The sequence below is a fragment of the Lepidochelys kempii genome, chromosome 11, assembly GCF_965140265.1.
Source record: "Lepidochelys kempii isolate rLepKem1 chromosome 11, rLepKem1.hap2, whole genome shotgun sequence".
Classification (NCBI taxonomy): domain Eukaryota; kingdom Metazoa; phylum Chordata; order Testudines; family Cheloniidae; genus Lepidochelys; species Lepidochelys kempii.
Genome location: NC_133266.1, coordinates 4,017,830 through 4,043,045, shown reverse-complemented (window position 1 = coordinate 4,043,045; position 25,216 = coordinate 4,017,830). Strand labels below are relative to the sequence as shown.

The 25,216-nt window shown below is 45.1% G+C and overlaps 1 protein-coding gene across 2 annotated transcripts in view; it reads left to right on the top strand.

Annotated features, from left to right (window-relative positions):
• Positions 1-25,216, top strand: part of IGFBP2 (insulin like growth factor binding protein 2) — a 110,202-nt gene that overhangs the window by 78,445 nt on the left and 6,541 nt on the right. For both annotated transcript variants that reach the window (XM_073304996.1, XM_073304997.1), the window contains exons 2-3: positions 14,788-15,011; positions 20,880-21,020. In XM_073304996.1, the coding sequence (XP_073161097.1) occupies positions 14,788-15,011; positions 20,880-21,020 (365 nt within the window). The remainder of the gene's footprint in view (positions 1-14,787; positions 15,012-20,879; positions 21,021-25,216) is intronic.

Below are 25,216 nucleotides of genomic sequence, written 5' to 3'. Positions count from 1 at the left end.
TAGCTGATACTTAGTGAGTGCTTCCTCCTCTTAAATTACTTACGCTTTGAACTGCTTGAGTGGGGATAAAGTAATCCTCAGGTTTTAGCCAGATTGTCTGATAATATCTTCATTTATAGAGCACCTTTCATCTCAAGGGACTCCAAAGAATTTTGCAGTCTTAGGCCTTGTCTGTTGGAGAGAGTTGCACTAGTTTAACTTAAATCATTTTTAAACTGGTTAAAATTAGTGCAAACCACATGTGGACATACTTATGTCAGTTTAAGAGTGGTTTATTTTAGTTCAGCTTAAACCAATTCCTAACTGACTTAAGATAAATTGAAATAAATCTGGTTGTAACTGAAATAAGAGTCTTCACACAGGGGTTTGCATTGGTTTAATGAAACCAGTTGTAAATCAGCCGTTTAGTTAAACTAGTGAAACTCTGATGTAGACAAGCCCTTATACTATGGGATAAATCTGGAAACCCTTACTTGGGCAAACTTCCTGTTGATTTCGGTGGCAGGTTAGCCTGAATAAGGACCTTGGGCATCAGCCAGAACAGCCACCTCTAGGGTTGCACATGGCCATTGTTTAACAGCACTAGTTGGAGAAGAAGTGAAGAAGAATGTCTCTAGCCATTTGAAACTGTCAGGGGATGTAGGTAGGTGGAATGAAGTGCCAAAAGTCAAATAAAAAGGTTGATTACCTCCTTTCAGTAGTCAGTAGTGCTGATAATAGAGATGTAAATTAAGTTGTCAACTCATTTTATTTAAACACTTGTGGCATGGCTGAGGGGGAAGTGTGTTTCTGGGGAGAAAGCAGATAAGAGATTAGTTTGAGGTCTGGTGCTCAGCCTGAATCAAAGGATATTTTAGTTTCCCAGCTAATCCAGCCCTATAAATCATACTAATGGTCATTGAAATTGGGGTCTGGAGTTGTTCCTGAGGAGAAGGTAGAAAGGAATTATAATAATGTTGCATTTTTAAAAGGCAGACTATGAGGAAATGCACAATGAGATTTGGGTGGGGACGGGGGGAAAAACCCTGGATTAAACCACTGTCTGGAAAGGTTTCAGAGTAGCAGCCGTGTTAGTCTGTATTCGCAAAAAGAAAAGGAGTGCTTGTGGCACCTTAAAAACTAACAAATTTATCTGAGCATAAGCTTTCGTGAGCTACAGCTCACTTCATCGGAAAGCTTATGCTCAAATAAATTTGTTAGTCTGTCTGGAAAGTTGACTGTGGAAAAGTGAGATGTTATTTTAAGACTAATAATACCAATGGCTGAAGTCCATTCCATTTGCATGCAATAATCATAACAACAATAGAAGCCAATATGGCTGAAAAGGGAAAATGAAGCAATCTGAAAGATGGATGATTAGACAGCTCTAAAATGCAAGGTGAGGTGTTGCTCTGACTTTTTTTTTAAAAAAAAACTTTACTCATAGTATTTTCCTCCTATTTTTCAATCTTCATGCTTCTTTGCAGATCTTTGAGTGGAAGGTCAGACCTTTGGCAGGGCTAGACAGCATCCTTTTCCAAATGCATGCAAAAATATTCTGTCATAGATTCTGAGGGTCAAATTCTGTCCTTAGGCACCTGCGTGCAGCAGCCCTTGACTTCAGTCAGAGTTTGTTTGTGTGTCTCAGGGAAGAATCCAGCCTCTAGAAGTTAGAGATGGAGAAGACTTATTTGGTCAGCTACCCCATCTCCAATGAATCAGTGCAGGAATGATTAATAGACTCATGGCATTTAAGGCCAGAAGGGACCATTAGACCACCTAATCTGACCTTCTGCATAACACAGGCCAGAGAATTTCACCCAGCTACCCCTGCAGTAAGCCCAATGACTGGGTGTGACTAAAGCATCTCTTCCAGAAGGCATCCAGGCTTGATTTGAAGATATCAAGAGATGGAGAGTCCACCACTTCCCTTTGTTGCTTGTTCCAATGGTTCATCACCCTCACTGTTAAACATTTGTGCCTTCTTTCTCATTTAAATGTGTCTGGCTTTAGCTTCCAGCCATAGGTTTTTGTTCTGACCTTTTCTGCTAGATTAAAAAGCCCTTTAGCACCCGGTATTTTCTCCCCATAAAGGTACTGACACACACAATCAAGTCACTTCTTAGTCTTTTTGATAAGCTAAGCAGATTGAGCTCTTTAAGTCTCTCCCTGCAAGACATTTTCTCCAGCCTTCAAATAATTTTTTGCCTCCTCTCTGCACCTTCTTCTGGTTTTCAACATCCTTTTAAAAATGTGGACACCAGAACTGGAGGCAGTATTCCAGAATAAGTCTCAACAATGCACAACTCCCCTGTGTATACATCCAAGGATTGCATTGGCCATTTTTGCCACAACATCACATTGCGACTTGCTTGTCTACTATGACACCTAGATCGTTTTCAGAGTCACTCCTTTCCAGGGTACGGTCCCCCGTTCTGTAGGTATGGCTTCCATTCTTTGTTCATTAGTGACCTTGCCTTCTGTTTGAATGGGCCTAATTTACCAAGTGACTGTCGATGGAGTATCATCACATTCTCATAGTGAAGCCTGTTAGACTCTAGAGTAGTCAGTCTCTCCACAGAAGACTTTTCTAATATACAGCCTATATGGGCTGTCTGACTTTGCAGGGGTTACAATATGGATTTCACATATGAGCTTGCAGATTCCTAGTCTTGGGGTGATACTGGAAAACTGCACAAGTTTAAGAGTAAGGCAGAGAAAGTGATTCACCTGTCAAAGCATGAGAAAACATGTAACTCCTGTTTACGGGAATTAGGGGTTATCTGTATGAGACTCTGATTCAGTAAGGCAGTTCACATGAGTAATCTCATTACCTTCAGTTGGATTACTCATGTGCATAAATACTTTGCCGAATTGGGCCCTTAATCCCTAGAAAGTTCACAAGGGAGAAGGAAAAATCAAGCCCCCTATTATGCAACTCTTCCCTTTGCACAAGGGAGCCTTCATCGGGGCCTTTCAAATCAGAGCTCTTCCTGTTATTAAGAAATACCTAAATTGTGTCTGAGCTGTCTGCTCTTCATAAAGGTCTGGCTGCAAACAGCTTCAGACTCCACATAGAATCATAGAAATGTAGGGCTGGAAGGGACCTTCAGAGGTCATCAAGTCCATCCCCTGCACTGAGATAGGACCAAGTAAACCTAGACCATCCCAGACAGGTGTTTGTCCAACCTGTTCTTAAAAGCCTCCAACGATGGGGATTCCACAACCTCCTTTGTAAGCCTATTCCAGAATTTACTACCCTTATAGTGAGAGAGTTTTTCCTAATATCTAACCTAAATCTCCCTTGCTACAGATTAAGCCCATTACTTCTTGTCCTACCTTCAGTGGACATGGAGAACAATTAATCACTGTTTTCTTTATAACAGCCCTTTGCATGTTTGAAGACTGTTATGAGGTCTCCCCTCAGTCTTCTCCCAAGACTAAACATTCCCAGCTTTTTAACCTTTCCTCACAGCCCAGGTTTTCTAAATCTTCTGTCATTTTTGTTGCTCTCCTCTGAACTCTGTCCAGTTTATCCACATCTTTCCTAAGTGTGGTGCCCAGTGCCAAGTAGTGTGGGACAATTACCTCCCATGTGTTACATACGACACTCCTTGTAACGGGGTCAGCACCCACCTCTCGTGAGCGCCCCCTTTTCTCTGGCCGATAGTGCCTGCAAACACAGTTCTTTCTCGTGGGGGAAGGAGGCACCCACCTTTCGTGGATGGTCCCCTCTCTGTTAGGTGTGAGCCTGCTTTTCTTTTTTGGCCTTACATCAGGGTGGCACCCACCTCTCGCAAGCACCCTTCCCGGCCGCTGGTTCTCTCCGCTGGTCTTTGGCAGCTCAGCCCTCCAACTGAGCCGCATACGCTGTCCCCCCCTTCTGGGGTATACAGGCCAAGTTCTTTCTCGGCATTGGTATAGGGCTGTAGCTCTAAGGCGTCTTCCCCGAAGCACTGCCTTCTTCAATCACCCAACCGGGGCCCATCTCGGTACCCTCCGCGGGTGTCCTTTTCAGCAGCCCTCCCTGGGCTCAGTCTGCAACCAGACCAGCAGGGCCTATCTCAGTACCCTCGCCTGGTCTGGACAGGTCCTGGGCTCAGTCCCTTGGGCTCAGCCTGCCCACACTGACCTTTTCATGGTCCTGCTGCTACTCTATCCAGCCACCCAGCACTTGGTCTCGGGCAGCCTTCCCTGGGCTCAGTTCTGCCTGGTGAGCTCTCTGCAGTGAGCTGCCCGTGGCCTGCTGTTCGTCTAGCCAGCCGGCACCCAGTCCTCCCTTGTCACACTCCACATAGCAACTGACCTCTCTGCTCTGCTGCTCGTCTTATATAGGGTTCTTCTGGCCCCGGATTGGCCGCCCCTCTGCAGCCACTCTAGACTGGAGGACTTCTCTCTGCTCTCTTCTGGAGTAGGGTGATGCAGGGCCACGAGGCCTCCCACAGGGGGCCTCCGGACCTAGTCCTCCCTGCCGCACTCCTATTAATACATCCAGAATGGTATTAGCATTTTTCACAACTGCATCATATTGTTGACTCGTATTCAATTTATGATCTACTGTGAGCCCCAGCTGCTTTTCAGCCGTACTACCACCCACACGGTTATTCCCCGTTTTCTGGTGGTGCATTTGATTTTTCATTCCTAAGAGCAGTACTCTGCACTTGTCTTTATTGAATTTCTTCTTGTTGATTTCAGACCAGTTCTCCAATTTTCCAAGGTCATTTTGAATTCTAATCCTGGCCTCCAAAGTGCCTAAACCCCTCCCAGCTTGGTGTCATCTACAAATTTTATCAGCGCACGTTGTCCAGGTTATTAATGAAAATACTGAGTAATACCAGACCCAGGCCTGACTCCTGCAGAGCTCTACTAGATCTGCCCTCCCAGTATGACCGTGAACTATTGATCACTCTTTGAGTGAGGTCTTTCAACGAGTTGCGCACCCACCTTGTAGTAAATTTCACCTAGACCACACTTCCCTAGTTTGCTTATGAGAATGTCACGTGGGACTATGTCAACAGCTTTATTAACATCAAGATGGATCACATCTACTGCTTCTCCCCGTCCCGTAGGCCAGTAACCCTGTCACAAAGGATTTGTTCTTAACAAATCCAGGCTGGCTATTCCTTATATTCCTGTTGTCCTCTAGGTGCTTACAAATTGTTTAATCATTTGTTCCAGTATCTTTCCAGATATCAGAGTTAGGCTGATTGGTCTATAATTTCCCTGGTCCTCTTTGTTTCCCTTTTTAAAGACAGGTACTATGGTTTGCCATTCTTGTCCTCTGGGACCTCACCTGTCCTCCATGAGTTCTCAAAGATAACTGCTAATGGTTATCAGGGGGTCGTGAGCTTATTACATGGGGGGTCGTGAACTGTCAGCCTCCTCCCCAATCTCACTTTGCCTCCAGCATTTATAATGGTGTCAAATATGTTAAAAAATGTTTTTCATTTATAAAGGTGGTCACACTCAGAGGCTTGCTATGTGAAAGGGGTCACCAGTACAAAAGTTTGAGAACCCCTGACTTTATCCATTAGATTTTCTTCCCATGGGACCTTACTTACCATTTCTCTGAGTTTATTAAAGTCTGCTTTCTTGAGATACATTGTCCTTATTCTGCTGCTCTCCTTCCTTCGCTTGGAATCATGAAAGCGGTCACTTCATGATCCCTTTCACCCAAATTGCCTTCCACTTTCAGATACACATTGGTCAGAATCAAGTCTAAAATGGCTGTCCTCCTGGTTACTTCCTCCACTTTCTGAAACAAAAAGTTATTTTAAATTTGGGGTCAAGGGTCAAATGGGGAAGTTGCAGTCCAGTTATATTAAGCTGGGCTGTGGCAACAGTCTTAAAAGTAATTAGTTTCTTTTGGTCTGGGGAGATTGCAGCTTCTTTAAGGCTTTTCAGAACAGTGTCAAGAAAGCGCAGGATATGCTTCAACACTGAGGTAGAAATCTTTTATGGTGTCACGGCCAGGGAGCTCAGCGGGGATTTAGGCCCAATTCAGCAAAGCATTTAAGCACATGCTTAAAAAGAAGCACATGCTTAAGTGCTTTGCTGAACTGGAGCCTTTGAGAGTTCACAGCATCAGGACTTGGCTTTTCGGTCGCCCTTCACATCTTCAGAGCACTCCTCACAGTGTACTGTAAGAGAGGGAAGTGGCACTCAACTCATTTTACAGGTGGGGAAACTGGGGCAGAGTAGCTTGCCCGCAGCCCCATACAATGTGGCAGAGCTAGGAATGAAACCTGGGAGTTGCTGCTTCTCAGCTGTGAGCTCAGTGCACTAGATCGTGCAGCCTTTACCAGGGATTTAGATTTGCAGTCAAAGGATCACTTGAGGGTTAAGATCTTACCTCTGCAGTTATGTGCTAGGGTGGAAATTCAGCAGACGGGTTAGAAGAGAAGGGACAATGAAGAAGAAAAAGAGCAACTACAGTGATAATTTTTTTAAATGAGGGGATATGAGAATAATTTGCTGGATGCTCCAGGGATTTGAATGGGGTTCTTACTTTGTCGTTCTCTGTCCAGAGGTAATGTTGTGGATAATGAGGTACTGCAAGCAGGATTGTCAGGTTTGCAGTTGGATATAAAAGGGTTAGATCAGAAGTTCCCAAATGGTGGTCTGTGGACCACTGTTGGTCCATGGAGAGCTGGATGGTCACATGATACTGGCTTATCTTCCATATGTCCACCTGTAAATCCTATTAAAAGGAAGCGAACGATACTTAAATCCTTCCCTAATGTTGTTTTTCCATGTAAGCAATTGTTGTAGTTGCCATAGGGATACTATGTGCCCATGAATGGGAGAAGTGTCCACAAGACAATTTCTGAATTACTTTGGGTTAAACGGCTCAAATAGCAATCGAGGCAACACATGCTAAGTTGCCAGTTTTGTTTTCTTTACTTCACTGAAGGTGTATATTGGGATGATCAAGCAACTGTTCTTTCAGATCCATTTCCTGGCTGGTGTGGTGTTGCACCTTTCATCCTAGCGATTAATCTAGACCTGGATCTAGCATATGCGATGTAGTCCATGCGCAGAGCCTCTTCAGATTCATAAGGTGGCATCGGTTATGCATCGTCACACATCGGTTCCTTCTTTGGTATGGGGAGAGCACGTATCTGATCCCGAAAAAGAGATCCAATAACTGGAGAGGGAAGATGAGGGCCTGGGATGACCTCCCCTCTCCATCGCCTTTGTTCCAAAAGCTCATTATTTTATATTGAACTGCTAGCACCCACACTGCCGTTGCCGAACAGTGATTGTCAAGTCCGTGAGCTTTGAAGGATTTTAAACTGTTTCCTGTGGAATGCTACAGCCAAAGGAGAGCACTGGGCACCCTTTGGATCACCCCCGTGCCAGCAGCCCGGGACAAGAAGAGGAACTTGCTAAGCAACAACCAGCCAGAACATACCGTTCTCCTGCTTAATCATTTACTCCCTGCTTGCATAGATAGGCTGAAAAGAGTGGACAGTAGAAATTGTGTGTTTTTATGCAGTGCCTTTCAGACAAAAGGATCTCAAAGCACTTACAAATTATGGGTTGTTCACCAGTTCTCACACGGGCAGCTTTTAAACACCTTTTGACTTAAATGGGAGTTTTATGGATGCCAAGACTGCAACATCAGGCTGTGTGAGTGAGTTTACACATGTAATGAATGATTGTTTAATGAGTTCTATCAACTAAATCACACAAGGACTCTGCAATCCTAGAGAACATTATGGAACCTGCCCCAAGGAGCTCACAAACTAAACTAGACAAACAGTACAGTTCAGATACATCAATGGTGGATTAAAACCCTTCTCTGAAATCAGTGCAGGTTATGTATAATAGGGTTTCTTCTGTGGATCATCATGGGACAAGTGTGCTTTTAAGGAGCGATTTGAATGAAGAGAGAGTGGCTGTGTGGGGCACAAGAAAGGGGAGGGCGTTCCAGGGAGTGCATGGAAGACTTGAATGGGAGAAGGATACAGGAGGGACATTTCAGAGTCCAGCTTGGGGGAACAGGTGGAAGTGAGAGCTGAGCTGTGGAGGGCAGTCAGAGCACTGCCCAACCTTGATGGTCAGAATGAGGATCTTGAGTTTGATGGGGAGGACAAGAGGAGTCAAAAAGAGGAGTAACATTGTGTGGGTGGTGGGCAAGGAAGACAGATTTACCAACTGCATTTTGTATAGGCCACACAGGAGGAGGGCGCAGTGGTCAAGGCCAGAGTTTGTCAAGGTATGGGTCAGGGGTTTTGCAATGGAAACAGAGAGGAGATGGTGGATTGTAGAGGAAAATGTGACAGTGTCTGGTAAGAGCCAGAATGTGGAAGCAGAGGAGTAGGGATACTTGAATCTGGAGCCTGCATGGTAGGGAAGATAGTGGGAAGGGAGGAAACAGGAAACTAATTTTTTGCCATATTAAATTTGAGAGGGCAGCAAGACATCCAGGGGGAGATGGTGGAGACTGGACAGAGGGGGTCCAAGATAGATAACACAATGAGGGGCACTAGATTTGAGTTAGTGGCAGAAAAATGGTAGCCAAAACCACAGGAGTTTGGGGCTGATCCAAAAGAGAATATAAAGGGAAAAGGGGAGGCTTGGAGAATGGAGTCCTGAGGGATCTAGCTGGACCATTTTTGATAGGAGCTCAAGGAGACTCTGAGGCAGCAGTCTGACAGGTACGTGGAGAATCAAGAGAGGACAGAACTGTCGAAGCCAAGACAGGAGATTGCATGGAACAGGAGGTGGTGACTATGTGAAAATCAGCACCCAGAAGAGGATGAGAGATGAAATTACAGCAGTAGCCTCAGGTGGCACATGGCACCATCACACAGCAACACTGCACGATACTTTAGGACAGGAAGGGAGAATACTGTATCCAATTAAAACTGCCAAGAAATTTTAGGTAGGGAAAATAAAATTGAACACACTGGAATGTGTCCAAGGCACTGGGGTTAATTAACTATCTGAGAGTTAACCAACCCTTTCTGAGCCACTAACTCACTGTGTGACAGTAGGAGAACCCAGTAGAGTTCCTAGCGCCTCACTCACCCTAGCTGGAGAAACTGAACAAGAGTAGGAGCCCCAGTGGAAAAGTTTGAGTGGCTAATCAATAAAAACATGTAGAGAGAGGGGCAAGTCTCTCTCCTTTTGCATTTCCAGAATCTGGCCCCAAGGGAAGGGGGCCTTATCACATTTCCTGCAGCAAATGAGAGACCGTGGTCCAGGTGACACCAGTTCTTCCCTGCTAGGAAGCCTCTGGGCTGCTTTCTGAATGAACAGAACTAAAAAGGCAAAGGCGACACTTCCATTGACTTCAGTGGGCATTGGAGTTCACCCAGATCCTCTCTCTCTCCTCTTCCAATTCTCTCCTTTCCTCACAACTCCCCCCAACTTCCCCTCACTCTCACAGCCACCCCATTCACCTTGCCCTCCTCCTTGCTGGTTCTGTTCTTCTCTCTACGGCCTTTCCCACCATCCACATCAATCCCCCCGTGTTTCTTTGGAGTGAGTAGTTGTGGGGTGATAGTAAATGCTGAGCTGTAACCCGTTCAGGGAGATATAACAAATCCTGCTTGCTTCTGCAGCTGAACTGTAAGAAAGTGCTTCCAGAGAAGACCAGGTGGCATATAAAAGGTGACATGCATCAACCCAAAGCCCTGTGTTTGTGAGCAATGTCAGTGAGCAAACAAGCTGGGGATTTTGTGTGGGTGTGTGTGTGGGTGGAGAGATCACATGGGAACTTTTGTTCTTTGAAGCGCCTGTTTCAAGGAAATCGGAACACTGATATGACTGCTGCTGCCAACCTCTTTCTCGGCTATCTGAATTCCACGTGAGCAAAATCTTTCTCTGGAGCCACTGCACAGGAACCTTTGCCCAAGTTGCTCCTGAAAACGCTAAGATGACTTCAGAAGAGTCACAGGGGACAGCTGGACGGGTGGGTGTGATGTTTATGTGCTCCCTCCCCACCCTTTTCCGTGTAATCTTTCTGCAGCCATCCCTATGGCTTTCATTCAAAAACAGTGTCAAAAAGACAGCTTTGCTTTAATGAATACTGGCTTTTTTGGTGTTTTGCTCCACCTTGATTTCATATTTATAATGACTCTCTTGTGTTTTTGTGGGTGGGAGTGTGGTCTAGTGATTAGAGCAGGGAATGAGGATTCAGGACTCCTGGGTTCTCTTCCTCTGTCACTGATTTGCTCTTTGTCCTGGGGCAATATGCTTAACCGCTCTGTGCCTTAGTTTACTGATGTGCAACATGGGGACAATACCTCTCTCTCAGGGATGTTGTGAGGCCTAGTTAATTAATTGTAAAATGTTTTGATGTCCTCAGATGAAATTTGCTGTAGCAAGCAGAGTGCCATTATTCAAGAGAGAAAATAATGTATACTTTTGGGCCTCTAAGGCCCTGATCCTCCAGTGAGTTCACTGTAAGCAGCTCCCTGTGCAAGTGCAGAACCCCACTGAAGTCAAAGGGTCTCTGGGTGAGTGCTGGGGTCCATGTGAGTGGAGTTCATTGCAGGACTGGGGCCTACATCAGCACTTAGGCATTCTGTAAACATGTGAGATAGACAAAGTCGTTGAATTTGTCACAGTGCATGTGAGCTGTTGCTAAAGAAAAACAAATAGACACAGAATGGTGCTCAAAGGAAGGACAGGAACACATTGCATGCTGCCCATGCAGCTCGTGGTTCAGGTTGGAGCTGTTGCCCTAAAGGAATGCTATTAGCAGAAGTCCAACCTGCAATTCAGATGTGTTCGGGAGCTGATACAATTCATCCTCGTTGTCATAATAATAACGGTTTTTGTTATAGTGAGACTGATTCTGAGGGCCTCAATGTTATATAGGTATTCTACCTGAGCCCCCTAGAGAGCACGAATTGGCCTCCCAAAGACAGAAGCAATGGAAATTGGTGCCCGCTTTTGGAAATTTTGGTCAGACTGTGTAATGCATTACAGACATTAGCTGATGTACTTTTTAAATGGGCTTTAATTGCAGCCAAATCTTAACCTTAACCTTATTGAAGCTAATGGGAAGTTTCTACAGAGAAAGTTGTGAGAACTCATTTTCTTGGCGCTCCCGGAGGTATTCCATGGACTCCCCATCAATGCATATTAGGTAGCACTTCTGCTATCTGCTTTGACTTCTACAACAAGTGACCCTGCCCTGTGTGAAACACTCTCCCTTTTGGTCCAAAAGAGAACAGGAGATGTTTTCCACATGCCATATGAAAAATGAAGAACTATAAAACATAATAGTTTTGAATATTAGCACTGCTTTTTTAGTAGATATATTTAGTGTACATTGAAAAGGAGTACTTGTGGCACCTTAGAGACTAACCAATTTATTTGAGCATGAGCTTTCGTGAGCTACAGCTCACTTCATCGGATGCATGCCGTGGAAACTGCAGCAGACTTTATTTATACACAGAGAATATGAAAAAATACCTCCTCCCACCCCACTGTCCTGCTGGTAATAGCTTATCTAAAGTGATCATCAGGTGGGCCATTTCCAGCACAAATCCAGGTTTTCTCACCCTGTACATTGAAATTGGTTGGCAGAAGGGTATATGACAGATGGGTTAGAGATGTATCACAAAGGCAAACCAGTGCTTGCCCCACCCAATACCTCAGGGTCAATGGGTGGCATACTTGGTTCCTGGATAGATTCATAGTGGTTTTCAAAATGAATCGCTTCTCTCAGGCAACATTAAAAAAACATTTGGCTGTAAAAAGTCACTGTTTATCTCAGTCTTCTGTGTGCTCTTCCAGCCTTGAGTCCTTTTTCTCTCTTAGCTTTTGCTGCTGCATACCGATTCCTGCACTAGGGATGCTTGCTTTCTCTTTGAAATGGATTCTGTCAAATGTAATCCTCATCCAGGCCAGTCTGCCCCACGCACATACACACACACAGCTTGAACACATTACAAGTATTAAAGGACTCGCATTGCTTTCCAAGCATGGGCCGTCTTCTCTGCTTCCTCATTTAGCTCTTATTTCTTCGCTCATTGTAGAGCGGAAGTCCTTGTAGCTGATTTTAACGCAGCGCAGCAGCTGGAAACAAGGAAAGTCAGCTCGATATGTCCAGCCAGCTCTTCGGAGGCCACCAGCAAATACTCCATGGACCATTGGGGTCTACCAAATATAGTTTTAGAACCACTGATCTAGGGAATGGAAAAAAACAGGCTGGCCACTTTGTCGCCTCCCCTACTGAGGAACAACCTATGCAAAGAAATATGTCCCACATGGTGCTCTGAAAGAATCAAGATCTGAACTTTGATGATGGTGATCCTTCCTCCCCCCCATTACCCAGCTGCAGGTCCCCACCTCATAAGAGCTTTATTCTAACGTCTGTCAGCCCACTTACAAGACTTTGACAAGAAGAACTGGAACTGGACATGGAGCCGTACAGAGTCTGCAGCCCTGCCCTAAGAAAAATTGCTACAGCTTGCACGTAGCCCTTGCAATCAGCCCCAGGTAGGGCATGTTCTAGGAGGCCAGTCCAAAGGTGATGAAAGCAAGGATCACCATGGACAGATCTGCGTCAGAAAGGAAGGGATGCAGTCTCTACCAGCTGGAGATTTCTGGCTCCTGCTGTAGTTTAACTCTTACGATCATATTGTTTCCAAAACCATTCTCTCCCATCTCCAGCGTCTGTGCTCACATCCAATGTTTTCTTTGGTTTTATATTTGTTAGCTTTGGGGGGAAAATGGTATGAAAATATCAGAAGCAGATTTTTGTGAATGAACTAGCTGACGAGATGTTTACCATCTGGCCTTGTTTTACTAGAACAATGCTTACTTGGGCAAATTTATATATATATATATATATATATATATATATATTTCAGTGAGAAGCAGGAAGCAACAGGAGTTGATCAGGAAAGGACTGGCTGCCCCTGCAGATTTACTTGCTTTCCATTAGCTCGTGCTCATGGGTTTTTTCTGAACGAAGCCGTGGAGAAGCTTGAGTGAAAAAATAGCACCATTTCATTTTCTCTGTTGGTCGTAAATCCTGACCTTATTGGCAGGCACACCACTCATTTGCAACTGTAATTTACCAGCATCTAGAGTTGAGTATGTCTAGGAAATGGGTAAAACTTGGTCGTGTTTTTGAGTTCTGCTTTATAACACTAAAAGGCTAAAAAGAGGGTGGTGAAACACTGGAATGCGTTACCTAGGGAGGTGGTAGAATCTCCTTCCTTAGAGGTTTTTAAGGTCAGGCTTGACAAAGCCCTGGCTGGGATGATTTAACTGGGAATTGGTCCTGCTTCGAGCAGGGGGTTGGACTAGATGACCTTCTGAGGTCCCTTCCAACCCTGATATTCTATGATTCTATGATTCTAAATCCTCAAATGACTTTCAGAAAGCTGAGGCTTGGCACAATATTTGTTTTTTAATTCTATTCATTTTAAAGGCAATTTAATTTGTCATCGTCCCCCCACACCATCATCTGTTTCTGATTAAATTGGAGACTGTGATATGTAAACAATTAAGATTCTTATTGGAAAGTAATCCTTGCCCAGCTCCTAGGATGACACGGAGAGCCTTAAGTATTTTCTCTCTGTCTTGAGAGCACACTTATGTCCTGACGTAACATCATGTTGTAGAAATACGTAAATGTTTTACAAGCTTAGTCTCCTAGGAAGCAGGACAGAACCATAAAATTAGGACTGTTTTGTGAACTGTGGTATAGCCCATGCATCTATATTCCATGACACACAGTTCTATACACGTTGAAAGATACTGTACGCATGTCTCTTTTGAGAGATGAATAAGGCCTAGCTTTTGTCACAGTGGTAGCTAATATGAGCTCCAGGCTCCTAAAGAATGGAGAAAAATCTACCAAATATTACACTGTTGTAATGACTGGTTCATGTGTGTGCATTCCACTACTGTCAACTGAACTGCTCCTCTGTGTCTCCTCGGCACTGTACTGCCAACAGCTAGTGAAGGTTCTCTTTTAGCAGTGAGAGTTGTCAGGGCTTGTGCTTTTGAAGCAAGCTGGAGAACCCATTGCTACCGCATAATGCCTGTGGTTTGCAGCAGAGTGACAACCATGACCTAGGTGGCAATAGATTGATCGCAATGTTACACATTCTATTGTAGGAGAAACAAAAGGTGTGCAGAGTTTTGGAGTAAGCCCAACTGTAACCTTGAGTTTTCCTGTTGCTTGAGTCTGATGATGCTAAATTATATTTTAGGTCTTGAAGCTGAAAACAGTGGCATGTTTAGCCCAGATCACCTGCACTTGTGCTGGAGTCGAGAGAAGTAGCCAAATGTAGCATATTTGGTTGAAGTTGGACCTGTCAAGAAGTATCATTGAAATGGCAGGTTCTACCAAAAAATTATGGCAAAAATAAAACAGTGCCGGCTATTTCAGAGAACAGTCTTGAACGTTTACTTTAACACATATGGAGTAAGTATTCCTGTAGATACACTGGGTGATGATAGATAGAACCAAAGTATCGTTACTAATCGCTTCAGTTTTAAACTTTGAAGCTAAAATATAATTGGCACCGTAAACCCAACTGGACTTCTGATGGGAAAAGTACATGCCTAAGTAAGTAATTTAGAAGGGCAAATAAAACCAGAAAGAATATCTCAAAAATGATTTCCTCCTCTGCTCTAAACTATCTTTTAGAGAGGTAATTACACGCTAATGAAAGGAGCCATCCTTACTTTCCAGATTAAAGGGCTAATGTGATTTTAAATTTTGCATTAAACATTTGTGGCTTGGTAATGTGCCAGCCTTGAAACAATCAAGGAAGGAATTGTGTGAATGATTGGAATTTTTCTTTTCCTTCCTTCTGTCTTACGCAGAAAATGGTGATGATGAGCCTGAAGAAGTCCTTACGGGGAATTATGTGGATGGCACCCCCGGGGTGGTGAGTGGAGGTGGCGGGAGAAAGCCCATGAAGCCTGGCATGAAGGAGCTTGCTGTTATGCGAGAGAAAGTGAATGAACAGCAGAGACAGATGGGCAAAATCGTCAAGCACCACCACAACCATGAAGAGTTGAAGAAATTACGGCCATCGTCCATGAGGGTCAGTTGGCAAAACCTGTGTGTTTATGCGGGGGTGGGGGGGGGTGGGGGCTGGGGCTGGGAGAGAATCATCATTATCCTAGTTCCAGCTGCAGACTCCCAGGGGAAAATGTCAGTCGTATTTGCAACAAGCATTTTTTAAAAAGGGCAAACAAATGAAGCAAACATTTGTTTTGGCCTGAAACTGGGCTCAAACACACAAATAATGAACTTTGTGTGCTAGTGAGAAGGCCTTGCTTTCCTTGTACCTACAGGGTTATGCAGCAAAGTACTAAAAGAGACGCAGAGCATCCACCTTTGTAGGAACAGGACCTGTTCCTACTAAACAGCAGTAGGTGACAGTGGTGTCTCCACACCCTTTTCTCTAGATGACTCCAGTGAACATCCCTGTGGGAATCTTTGATTAATTCTTGTACAGTACAGGTTCACTTCAGTTCACTGAAGACCACTGTAGCCCACCACATGGTTGTCTGCCCTCACAGCACCCAATGTGAATGCATTTACTGGGTGAGGGATTTATGGTAGAGGACACGTGGCGAGCTTCATGGTCTTCAGAGAAAGTGACAACTAATTATCTTGTCTCGGACCCCACTTAACGTCAACCTGGGTTTGATTGACCACAAAGGCAAAGGAGCCTTCTGAACCGGTTTCGTACTGGGCATGGAATTTGTGCTGCAGCAGAATTTCGCTGATGTGTTAGAGACAGTCCACTATGTCAGTGTGGGCAGCCATAAATCATGACGCATACTGTTGAGGACTGCAAAATGACTCAACTTCCTGGAGGCCTTCATGCTTTGAACATGGTGGATAAGAATGCTGTGGCTTGGCTTGACCAGATTGCATACGCAGAATAATAAATAAATACTACAGGCAATGATGGCAGTCTGTAAAGTGGGCAGTGGATGGTCATCTTCCCTGTAGAGGCATGACCCACGGAGACCACAGATCCCAACAGGCCACGGTCCTCCTTATTTCTGCAGACTGCAATTTCTGAATGACAGAGGAAGAGCACTGTAACCTGCTACATTTGGTAAAAGTCCTGTCCCCAGTGTCCATGGCCTTAGAAGAGCCAGTACAATGATTCTGTGCAAGGCACTGGATCTGGGCTTAGGGAAGTCCTGTAGGGAGTGTATACCTGCACTGGCATAGAAGGCAGATAGGAGTGGGCCAGGGGAGGGAGGATGAGCCTATGAATCTGCAGCTGTATGGATCCATCAGTCCTCCATCCCACATTTTGCTGGCTTGAATGGAATGTATAGGCTTGGCTGAAGTAGCCTCTGATAAACAGCTCTGCCTATCTTCTGCAGCCTGGCAGGAGAGGATTCCTCCCTAGTCCCCTTTCCCATGTGTGGGGATGTGTCTCTAAGGATCTCGATAAGTGGCCACTTCATCCCTGTAGTGGACAATTTAGGCATAGCTTCTGTACAGCATTGTCATGAAAATCTTTTCTAATCCACCATGCACCTTGTTGGCTGGCTATGTAAATTGTGGGGCGCTTGAGGGAGCATAGAGCAAGCTTACCATTGGGTGAGCTGTCATCTTCTCAAAGGGAAATCAACGCAAAACAGGAGAAGCAGGGCAAAGGGATTCGGTCTGTCACCTGTCCCTCGTGGTTTATCAGCCCAACAGGCTTTGTTGCCAGAGACCCTGATTCACACTACACTACCACTTCTGTCTGTAAAACATACGTCACTCAGGGCCGTGGAAAACATCCCAGAAGCCCCCGTGTGGACAGTGCTATGTCGCCGGGAGATGCTGTCCTGCCGCTCAATTGGGGTTGATATAAGCATGCTAGTGGGAGCGCTCTCTCCTATCAGCATAGAGCGGCTACACGGGAGACCTTACAGTGGTGCAGCTGCATTGAAAGGTGTCTAGTCTAGACATAGCCTTCGACTTGTGTATGGCAGAAAACCCTGCTGCAATGTGCGTGGCTTTGTTACTTGTCAGTGGTGCTTAGACACTACAGTGGTGGGTGTGGCATAAACACACCGAGAGAAGGGGTTTAAAATCCCTGCCAAGCAGGGGCTGATGCCTGCAGAACTGAAGATTTTATTAAAAATATTTAACTGCCCTAACAGCTGCAGTGCGGAGACTTGACTGGCACCCACAGTATTAGACTAAGGGCATTGGGTTTGGGCATCTAGCGCTACAGGAGAATGTTTGTTTAAATCCAGACCCGGGTGAGGTTGAGGGGTGCAGCACAGAATACACAACTCCTGGAGGGGGGCAAAGGTGACTTACTGCTGCCTTTCCGTCTCGGTGTCGGGCGCCAGCATGGCCTACAGTGTAAACTAGAACAGTTCCACGCGCAAAGCACCATCCAGTCCCCCTCTCACCTGGCCTAGGAGACTCCTTCAGCGCACCTCTCTACAGGGCTTTATTTGTTTTATTTATTTATTTTTTTACACCCTTTCCCTGCCCTGGTGCTGGCGATGTTAGCCAGGTGCCAGTTATGACAGTTTTGTGTCCTCTTTATGGTGGCTCAGAGGCCACAAAGGGACTGCAGTAAAGCCTGGAATCGGGCCCTTCGTTTGGGGTGCAGGGGGAAGGATGATGAAAACATCCCTACTCCTTGTAAGGTCTGTGAATGCTCCCTCTCTTACTAATCAAACCCTAACTTGCGCTGCCTACACTCTGCAAGCGACACACATTCTTTGTGGGGGGTAAATCCTGCTCACCACAGGGGCGTTGGAAAGGCTCTGAGCCTGGTGGAACGGGCGCAGTTTTTTATACATCCCCTGTGCATTGGGAAGCCCAGATCCTCTGGGACTCTTTCCACTGCCCTGCAGGGAGCTTGAGGAATAGATGGTCTTAAGGAGGAGGGAAGACAAAGCCAGCAGATCCACTGATATTCAAATTCTTTATTAATCTCCCACCCCCATGGCAGGGTTTGCCCCTGTGTGTGTGTGTACCATAGCCCTGAGGCTGGAGAGTGCAGAATCTTTCAACCCCCTGATCCTCAGCAAGTTCCCCTGCCCCAAACTGGGTATGCTGGCTGGGCACAGGAAAGAGGATTGGCCCCTTAATGATCCTGGATATCAGTCAACTCACTTACTGGTTTAGTTCACCCAGCAGAAGTGAGAACCCAGGCAGTCTCTGGTCCCTCCTGTAGTGACTTTTCTAATTCAGGTTTTGATCTTCTCCGGTTTGCTGAGTTGAGGAAACACAGGCCACTCCTGTGCTCACATCTTTTGGATCACCCTGGAGCAGCCATGTTACAAGGGGCTTTCCTCCCACTCTGTCTGTTTATAATTGCTAGAAACACTGATCTAGTTGGCTTCTGCCTGCTCTGCCTGGCCTTTTGCCAAGCAAAGTTTGAGTCCCTGAAAGTTTTTGACACAGACTGGCGAAGTAGAGTATTAAAATGATTTTAAGACTCGCTCCAAAGCGTTTGTGCTCTGGGAGTGTGTGAGGGGCCTGGGGAGCTCGCTCCTCACAGGTGGCCTTGCATTTTCCAAATCGAAGGGGAGGTAGAAAAGGGAAAGGGTGGCAGCAAGTTGTAGGCTGTGCCAAGTAATGGGAAAAGGTAGCTGATTAGTAGGGGCTGTGGGAAATTGTGCAGTCAGACATTCCTTGTATAATGGGCCTTGGAACTACCCAAAATCCAAAAAGGGAGGAGGCCATAGGGAAGAATCACTGGAGCATCTTAAAAGAAATACAGTCCGATGTGATTCTCCTCCAGTGCCATGTAACCTACATAGATGGGAGGTAAATCGAGTTACTTACCCTTCTGTGCTACAGAACTCCTCTGGCTGACTTAAGGTGTCTGCACAGACCATGAATTCATATCCCTGTAAGACACAACAGCTGGACTTTCTATAGGAACACTCTCAATATGAAAAAATAGGGTTCACTTTCTTCGCTCCTTTTAAGAATCAAGTATGAGTCTTTCCCATAAGACAGCTCTACACACACAGAACTAGCAGTTACAGGTTTCTTTTTACTGAGTAACATTCCAAAGATAAAACAACAAGGAGTCCCTGTGGCACCTTAGAGACTAACCAGTTTATTTGGGCATAAGCTTTTGTGGGCTAAAACCCACTTCATCAGATGCATGGCGTGAAAAATACAGCAAACAGTATATATATATTACAGCGTAGGAAAAGATGGGAGTTGCCTTACCAAGTGGGGGGGTCCCTAGCGAGGCCAATTCAGTGAAGGTGGAAGTGGCCTATTCTCAGCCGTCAACAAGAAGGGGTGAATATCAGAGGGAAAATTACCCAAAGATAAACCATTACAGCACAGCTAGCTAAACTAACATCACTAACTAGAGATTTGTTATTTTCCTTGAAAATGAACAATATAACACAGGGCCTAAATCCTAAAATATATATATTTAAATAAAATAAGTACAGGGATTGGGACATTTGACTATCAAAAATCTTCTTGACAAAATCAGGCTTGACAAAGCCCTGGCTGGGATGATTTAATTGGGGATTGGTCCTGCTTTGAGCAGGGGGTTGGACTAGATGACCTCCTGAGGTCCCTTCCAACCCTGATATTCTATGATTCTGCTTTCACATAGTCTCACCTGGATATTATATTGACAACAAGATAAAAAATTTAGTTGTAGCATATAACCACTTATTTCAGCAGCCGCAATATTGAGTGTATACACAACTTCCAAAAAAAAAAAAAAAGTCAATTTCTGTAGCTGTTAGGTGCACATAGTGTTTTTATTTCTATGCTGTGATGCAACTCACAGACATTTTGTTCATAGAATCATAGAATGTCAGGGTTGGAAGGGACCTCAGGAGGTCATCTAGTCCAACCTCCTGCTCAAAGCAGGACCAATCCTCAATTTTTGCCCCAGATCCCTAAATGGCCCCCTCAAGGATTGAACTCACAACCCTGGGTTTAGCGGGCCAATGCTCAAACCACTGTTTTTTTGTAGCGTGGGAAATCTTCCCGCCTATGCCTGTGGAACCTTTTTGGCCAGTCCTCGTTCCATCCAGCTCCCTGGACATCCCAGAATATATTGCTGGTGCTCTTTTTGAACATTTGGCCTGCAGGCTACGATTTCTCTGTTACGGTGTTTTCCCAGATTTTATCCCACTGAGTTCCATAAAATTGCAGGAGACTGCATTGAGATCCACCCCATAGATTCAGTCTGGATTACCTTGGGCAGTGCAATCTTTTTAATTCTACCTAATAGAGGCCTAAGGCTGGAATTGTTAAAGGTGTCTAAGAGTGTTAGGCCTCTAAATCCTATTGAAATTTAATAGGAGTTAGGCATTTAACTTCCTTAAATTCCACTGAAAATCCCAGCCTGCTGCAGTAGTGTTCGTAAAGAGCTGTGCCTTCTGTCAATGTGAAGCCCTCCCCCCCAACCCTCCCCCCAGTAAAATTGGCTTAAAGACAAAGCTGTTGCTGTGGGTATTTTATTGCTAGTGAATTCAACCCACAGGCAGTTTCTGTTAATCTATCAGGGGAAATACAAGTAAAGCTAATGTTAAAATGATTGTGTATGAAGGCTTGATTGCTGTATGTAAGTACACATGCTAATATAGTGCCAGGGTCTCTGGGCAACTTGCCAATGTGTCATAATGTTTGAGGGACCCTCTTCGAAGGTTGAACAACCTTGACAGAGGGCCCCTTATAGGAAAAACTAGCTGTGCTGGTAAATGCTCCAAGTGCTTCTGAAGGGATTTTTTTTTTCTCTTTGCTTGTTGAGAGCAACCTGAAGGCTGTGCTGAGTGAGAATAGTGAAACAATACCTCTTCCTGCTAGGTGGCTGTCAGGGGCCTTGACCTTCCCCTGCATACGTCAGAGAAAGGGGAAAGGATTTGTCCTCTCTTTTGTTTTGGCTGAAACCTGCTGTTTCCCTGATTTTAATTTTTTTCCCCTCGCTTTCTTGGCCTTTTTTCAGACCCCCTGCCAGCAGGAATTGGATCAGGTCTTGGAACGTATCTCCACCATGCGTCTGCCAGATGAGCGTGGCCCGTTGGAGCACCTCTACTCCCTGCACATCCCCAACTGTGACAAGCGAGGCTTTTACAATCTCAAACAGGCAAGTGCGGAGAGCGGCTGGGCTACCCTGTGCGCATGTCGCCGCAAGCGTGCGCCTTCGCTTGGGGTTTGACCGTTCGGTGTTACTTTGAGGTCAGTGTTCAGCCATTCCTCCATTGGAGGACGTGGGCGAACAAAATGGCAGCTCACACCAGCCCTCAACTTGTGTACGTAGGTACTGCCCTCAGAGAACATGGGTCCTAGCATGCAATGCTTCATCATAACCCCAGGAGCCAGGCCACAGGTCTAGACAGGAGCTAGGGACATTAACTGTCATTTTACTTGGCATTTATATGAGCCAGAAGAGTCCTAGCTGGTCACAGGTAATCTTTCCCCAGGGGCCAGTGCAGGATTATTCCCTAGTGCTCTGTGCAGGCTACTCTTTAACATGCAGAGCAATTGGGCTTCCACCCCTTCCTTTAGGAGATTATCCCACAGCCTTCTAGCTCTCGCTGCTTGAAAGTTTCTCCGGATATTGAGCCTTAACTTTCTCTTTCTTCTCATCCGAGACCCTTTGGTTTATAACTTTGGGTGTCCAATCATTACTCTCTCTTACAAGCCCTTCCCACACTTGTGTAAAGGTTGTCAGACACCATGCATTAACTCCTTTTGCTCTCCCCCATAAATCAATTTCTCTAGCTGCTTAATCATAGCAGGATTGTTTGATAATTACTTAAACGTGTTTGTGCAGCTCTTTCAGTGCAGAGTTCCACACTTACATACTTGTGACTTGGCACAGGAAAGAGGAAGGGTTTTAGTCTCCCATTCTCCCCAAAATTGGAGAAAAATGAAACGTTCAGACCTTTGGTCTGATTGGGTCCCACTAAACTGTGCGTGGGGGGGGAGGAGGACAGCTCTGTGGTGTGTTGTACAACCCTACAGATGCCCTAGCCTGTGGAAACCCTGAAAGAATGACAGGAAGTTTGGGGTATAAGGATTTATGCCAAAGTTCAGTAGTTTTCTACTACAAGAGTGATGCCGATTCCAAGTTACCAGGATTCTGTGAAGGATGTTGAATTGGAGTCCTGGGGTACATCCTTCCAAGAAGATCATGGCTGAGATCTGTCACCTTTCTGAAGACATCTATTGGGCCCAGAGTCCGCTAAGTCAGTAGATGGGTTTGACCCCTTGGCTAGTGAGTTGTAGTAAGAAAGGTGGATGGGCCACACAGGAAAAGGATGACTTTGGCCTGATAGGCCCTCTGCTTTTAGCATTTATACAGCAGCTTTCATCCCAAAGCCCTTCATAACCTACCTACATACAGCACCTTTGATGGGGAGCCCAGCACCCAGTGTTCTCACACCGCTGCACAGGGAAAGAAAACATTGGCCAAGGACACCAGGAAAAACCTCAACTTTTACCAGAAGTGTTCTGGGATCTTTAATGTGCAGGCAGAACAGACAGACAGCCCATTCCTGCACACAGCACCAGACTCCGTGAATAAGCCTCAGAAAGAGGGAGGACTGAGCTGGCCCTTCCATGCCTTGAACCTGTGGCTTTACGGTGTCTGGGTGTTTTAGATACAATGCTTTAACCACAAACGCAGCCTCTTTGGCAATAATAATAATTGAAGGCTGCATTACAAGACTTCCAGGCATGAGTAACATGGTGGTGTGCAGCAGTTAGCAAAGGTAGCGGCAGACACTGTGCCGTGCTTTTCAACACCTGACGAGGAGTAGGACTTCTGACAAAATGGGTATCGGTTCCCTTTGGCTTTGCGACTGAAGAGCTAGACCCGAGTCCAGCTGTGCCATGCAGCGGGGTTATGAATCACTCTGCATACCCTCCCTCTGTAGGGGAGCTGTGGCAACTGTGAAGCCCATTATCTTTTTGCTCCTGGGTACATGTACTGCATTGTGAATAAACACGCATTGGGGTCCCAGCTGAAGAGTTGGGGCCTAAACATGCATTGTAATTCCATCAGTGCCAGTTCAGTGGGATACATAGAATCATTGCGCGTGTTTTGCAGCACAGTCTGCTCGGCGGTGCTTAAAAACAAAAGATTAAGAAATGATTATGCTACCTGAGATATGACTGTTTCTGAATTGCTCATGAATCTTGACTTCTGCCATCATTACGCGGTTAATACATAATTAGTATTACAGGGGATTTTAAAATTTCTGCTAGTGCAAAAATGGAAGTTTATACACTTTAAAAAAACCAACAATGTGGAACTGAATGTTAATAACTATCAAAACTGATAAAAATGCACATTTTCCCCCTCCCCACCCTGAATACTGTACTGGATCCATAGTCACTTAGGAGTATCGTGACTGTTACTGTGCAGTACACCATGGCCATGTGGAGCTTCACAAAAGCAGCGGGGGATAGAACTTGCATCTACCATGCTCCAGAAGGATGAGTCCCTAGCATATGAGTTCCATTAGATTTTATCAGTATAGGGCTTCTGACACACAGCTGAGCAGTTCTGAGTCCATTCAATAGAGGGCAGTGCATGTTAGCCTCAGCAATGTTTAGTCTCTGGCTCCACAGAGAGCTGATTGGGATGGGAGTGTGTCGTCTTCTGTATTTGGAAAACACATGCTACCATTTGGGTGCTACTGCAAAAGGAATATTTAAAAAATAATTTTCTAACTGCCTCTTTCTCTGCAAACCCCTGCCATGCATAGCTGTCAAAGTGAATGCAATTGACCATCGATCAGTGCAGTCCTTTAGAAGGTAAATCAATCTGGATATGGGAAAGTGTTATAAAGGCCAGTTCTCCATGCAGCCAAATTCTTACTACAGGCTTCAAAGAAGCATTTATCAACAGGGATCAAGAACAGGCTCTCTCCACCAACATCGGGTGCTCTTGAGAGGGGGGCATTCGGTGCAGTGGAGTAATCCATGTTAAATGCCCACATCTCCTCCTTTAATCTAAATTTACCTTGTCTCACTAATATCCTGGGACCAAAACAGCTACAACAACACTGCATGCGTGTGTCTCCCTGTCCTTTGTAACACGAATGGAGTGGCCTGAACCCTCACTGCTACTTCACACCCCCCAGCCCATCAGATCCCCAATGGCTAGCTTTATTCTGCCTTGTTAGTCACCTGCTAGTGCCCACTTAAAGCATTTCACGGGGTTGTCCCAAGGAGACATGATGTAATAGCAAATAACGGGATAATGAACAAAGAGGAGATAGATAGCAGGAGGACAAGGGTTAGGACAGGAAGAGATTTAGAGATGTTTTATTACATATGCATTTGATCAAGTGCTGGGATATTGCATTGTATTTATTTTGTGGGGATGAGCGAAGAGAGCGGAATCTGTATATATGCTAATAATTATAATATGAAGGAAGAATCAGGGAACAGGTCAGGCAGGAGTGCGGACTAGTAGTCAAGCACCATCCACTAGACAAAATAGCTGCATCTGTTGTGTGGTGTAACCCAAATCGTTTCATTTGAATGTTGTCCGAGGATAAGTCTGCTACTTTGAAAACCAACCTCCCCACTAACGGGATTTCCGTGATCTTGTAAGCTAGCCGTAATCTAGCAGGCTCAGGTGAAAGGTCTCCACAGGAAAGAACAGGTGTTGCCTCCCAGTACAGTGTTGGGGGATTATGGGCTATGGTGATAGGTGGCAGTAGACAACCCGAAGATAGGGAAAAGCAGTCTTGTTGACTCAGTAGTTGGGGAGTGTAACCAGCACGCAGTCTAGTTTTAAAATTCCCAAAGAGGCTTCCATTTCTTTCCTTAGACCTCATTGATAAGAAGCATATCCTGTCATTCAGTTTATATTTTCCTTTAGTTATTTTGTTCCATTACCCATGTGTATCACCCCAAATAATTCCTCTTCCTCAGTGTCTCACTAGCTGGGCAGATAAGATTCTCTTAATCTCTCTGTAATACCGAGATCTTTTATAACACTTTTTATCAGCAGATCTCAAAGCACTTTACAAAGGAGGTCAATATCATTATCCCCATTTTACAGGTGGGGAAACTGAGGCACAGAGCAGTAAAGTGAGTTGTCCGAGGTCACTCAGCAGGCCAGTGGCATAGCTAGGATTAGAACCCTAGTCTCTTAAATCCCAGTCCACTCTTCTAGCTACTAGGCCACACTGCCACTCATCAATCTATCCTTCCACCTCCTCATCATATCTATTGTTTTTCTCTCTACTCCTTCCTATCCATGCAATATCTTCTTTGTAACTAGAATAACAGGACAATCTTCCCTCCAATCCCTGCCAAAAA